Below are 3637 nucleotides of genomic sequence, written 5' to 3' on the forward strand. Positions count from 1 at the left end.
GTCCTCATTTATTGATGATTGCGTATGAGAATAAACATGTATGGCCTATAATGTATTCTCCAATTAAAGGAACCATTTAGGCTATTCAACATTTAGTTAGGTTGCATGCGTCAATGAGAACGTATAGGGTACAGTAAATGAGTGCCTCCCTTAAACTTGCTTTGCGAGTATTAGTGTTGCTGGTGATGGTAGCCTATTTGGTTACCCGTTCTCATGAATGCGTTTCAGATTGTATGATGCGTGTGTTTATTGCGAGCAGAGGTGGATCCTAGCCTACAATCCAGCATCTCTCATCATGCGTGTAGCGAGCCGCTAAGGGGTTTGATCTTTTGACTGGTGGGCTGACAACACTCTTCACCACACATTATCAGATGCACTTGTGCCTCCAGCTTTGAGTAGCGAGCGCCTCGTGTGAAAAAATGAATGGCTACGGATCACCCTACCTCTATATGGGGAGCGCCGTGTCCCAACCACGAGCACCTCTGCAGAGGACCCCCAAGTGCGCGCGATGCAGGAACCATGGGGTGCTTTCCTGGCTGAAGGGACACAAGCGCTACTGTCGTTTCAAAGATTGCACCTGCGAGAAATGCATTCTCATCATCGAACGACAAAGGGTCATGGCCGCACAGGTAGCGCTGCGGAGGCAACAAGCAAACGAGAGTTTAGAGAGTCTCATCCCGGAGTCTCTGAGAGCCCTGCCCGGCATGTCTGTGCCTGGGGGCGCTGAGATGAACCAGAGACCACCGTCGCGCACCGGGGACTTAGACCTGAGATGGACTACAGAGCAAGCGGCGAATACCCAACTTGTCGCCGGTAAGAGATGCATTTTATTTATATTTTTATTTATTCATTTAATCCCAAGATCTGACTAGCCTATGTCACATGACTGATAGATTACTTCTACTTTTTTAAGTGGTTGACATTGAAAATACTCTAATGATAATTATACTCAGTTATTGCATCAAAGGTGTTATAAATTACATTATTAGTATTAGTAAACAATTCCTGATTTAAAAGTTCTCAAAATACATCGAATAAGTCCTTAATTTCTCCATGTATTGTAAACAAAAGTTGTTGAACCTTTCATTATTTATATCATTGTTATTATTGGGGCGATCATTGTCAATATTTGCTGAGGCTATGTTTCATATTATGTAGGTCTAAACCAGCATTTGTATGAAGCTCACCTAAAATACTGAAAGTGAAATAATGAAATAAAAATGGTGTTACTATTTCATAGGAAGGAACCTTTAATTGTGTATTTGATCTGATGGTATTAGGCCTTCTATGTGGTCACAGATTGACTTATTCATAACTTATATCAGTAACCTTAAGCTTCCATCAGCTTCCATCAGTGTTCAGGAGTAAGGCTTGCATACATAGTTTAATCATCATGTTCGTATTCTGATCAATTGAAAATTGTTGCATCAAATTTGTACAGTAATATAGTATCAGTAGTTCAATTATTGCAAGTGGATTCTCATGCCATATTTCTAATTCCTGATTCGTTAACCAACATTCCCTAAATTCATGAGGAATAACTGGGATTGTACTTTATATTCTTTTTACCTGAAGCTTACCTAGAGAATTATATAAGACACTTTAGCAGGGGAAATTGCCGTTGGCAAATTTAGAATTGACGAGTACACTTCAGTGAGTTAAAAGATTACAGTAAACAGTGCTGGACAGGGTAGATCCAATGTAATCAGCAAAAACTTTGCAGGAAGTCAACTTCAAGTGAAATGTTACCAAACAACAGGCAGTCAGTTTACAAAATGTGGTTAAAAGGTATTGACTGGACATTCCTCACAGGTCAGCACTTTCTGCTAATAGCTTTGGAGAGGGAAAATCCTCATAAATCACAATGTCGGAAGACAAATGTATAACTTATAACCTGCATGTTGCCAATCTCTCTCTTTGATAAGGTTTGATCAAGTCATGGCATTAAACCTCAATTAAGTGCTTGTAAAATATGTATAATATGTAAATGTCTGTAAAATAGTATGTTCTCCCACAAAAAATTTATTTAAATTGTATAATTATGGTCTTAAAAGTCAATTCAATGTTTATATTTGATCTGCTAGGATGTTTAGCAAAATACAAGAGAAGACGAATCTAAAACATGAAAAATAAGAACTCTCGCTTATGCTCTCTATTCTATTTTAGATCTGAATGAGGATGTGTCTGGCGAGCAGTCTGGAGGTGAAAACGGGGGGACTTCCAGCGAGAAGGAGCAAGATCCTAGTAGCTCCCCCGAAGGCTCCAAACCAAACTCCTGCTGCAACCAGGAGCCCCCTGACATCCCTTCCCAGCCCGAGGAGGGAGGTTACACCCTGTCCAAAGTCTGCACCGCCGAGCGGGAGCCTAAAGGTGAGAGCCCTCCCAAGTACCCTGGAGAACCGAACCTGCTGATCGAAGGTCTTTCTGGGTCTGTCTCCCTACCGTTCAACCTCCGGTCCAATCGCCCCCCACTGGAGGTCCTCAAGAAGATCTTCCCTGCTCACAAGCCCCCTGTCCTGGACCTCATCCTCAAGGGGTGTGGAGGGGACCTGGTGGGGGCCATCGAGGTGCTTTTGTCGAGCAGGACATCAGACTCCAGCCGGCACCCCGACTCAGACTCTCACTCTGACACCCTCATGCTTCCCTCCAACGGCCATCTCTTTGAACACACCCTGGGGTCCTACCACCCCATGTCCAGCTCTGCCAAGTGGTCGGTGGGCTCAGCGTTCCGGGTGCCCGAGTCTCTCCGCTTCTCCTCCGATTCGCCCTCCAGCATGGTGCCCACGGGCGCCCTGGGCATGCCCCTGCAGCATCCCTCCTTCCCCCAGCCGCCCCGCTACCCGCTCATGCTGCGCAACTCGCTCACGCGCTCCCAAGCCAGTCCCTTCATGCACAACGACGTGACGCTGTGGAACACCATGACTCTGCAGCAGCAGTACCAACTCCGCTCCGCCGCCCAGTACGTCTCCTCGTTCGCCCCCTCCGCCGCGGCAGCCTCCGGGGGCGGGGTGTTTCGCGGCTCCCCGGTGCTGTCGTCCCGATCCCCGGAGGACCACCGGATCATCATCCAGGAGGACGGCTGCCCGGTGGTCAACCCCAAACCCAGCATCTACGCACCGGAGGAGGAGTACGATGAGCGGTCCGATTCTTCAGACTCACGGATCTTAAACTCCTCCACCTAATCATGAATGAATACTGCTATACGGCAATGGAGACACCAAAAAATGTATTGGGATGAAGATCAAATGAGTTTTATTGCAAGAAATATATTGAAAAGGGTACTTTTGTTTTTTGGACTTAACTTAAGCAGCTGCCTACTTGAATGTTGAATAGATATTATCCCGTAACATTATGTCATCATGGTATTTATAATATATCCAGTTAGCAAATGGATATGACCAAATTATTAATGTAAAAGTAAACTTGTGTTGTGAAAATCTTCATCTCCAGTATGCATGTGTGAAACTGAAATGTAAAGATCTTCAGTAATGCATGTCAATAGTATGCCATATAAACCTTGGTAATGCCACATTGTTATTAATTTATCCACCAAATAATATAATAAAATATATTAAGATATCAAGTATTTCTGGATGTTGAACTATTTTGCTGGATGCTGTGCACGTTCTGCACTGGG

The 3637-nt window shown here is 44.5% G+C and overlaps 1 protein-coding gene across 1 annotated transcript; it reads left to right on the forward strand.

Moving 5' to 3' along the window:
• Nucleotides 1-419: 419 nt before the first annotated feature.
• On the forward strand, nucleotides 420-3182 carry dmrt3a (doublesex and mab-3 related transcription factor 3a). Its single transcript, XM_067228257.1, has 2 exons — nucleotides 420-813; nucleotides 2167-3182. The coding sequence occupies exons 1-2, from the start codon at nucleotides 420-422 to the stop codon at nucleotides 3180-3182; spliced, it is 1410 nt and encodes a 469-aa protein (XP_067084358.1).
• The last annotated feature ends 455 nt before the right edge of the window (nucleotides 3183-3637 follow it).

This window comes from Osmerus mordax, chromosome 24, assembly GCF_038355195.1.
Source record: "Osmerus mordax isolate fOsmMor3 chromosome 24, fOsmMor3.pri, whole genome shotgun sequence".
NCBI classification, from domain to species: domain Eukaryota; kingdom Metazoa; phylum Chordata; class Actinopteri; order Osmeriformes; family Osmeridae; genus Osmerus; species Osmerus mordax.

Bases quoted from the DNA above. Each gene is read 5' to 3' on its own strand.
- dmrt3a (XM_067228257.1), top strand. From the start codon at position 420: ATGAATGGCTACGGATCACCCTACCTCTATATGGGGAGCGCCGTGTCC. The intron at 814-2,166 runs GTAAGAGATGCA...ATTCTATTTTAG, and splicing joins GAATACCCAACTTGTCGCCG to ATCTGAATGAGGATGTGTCT.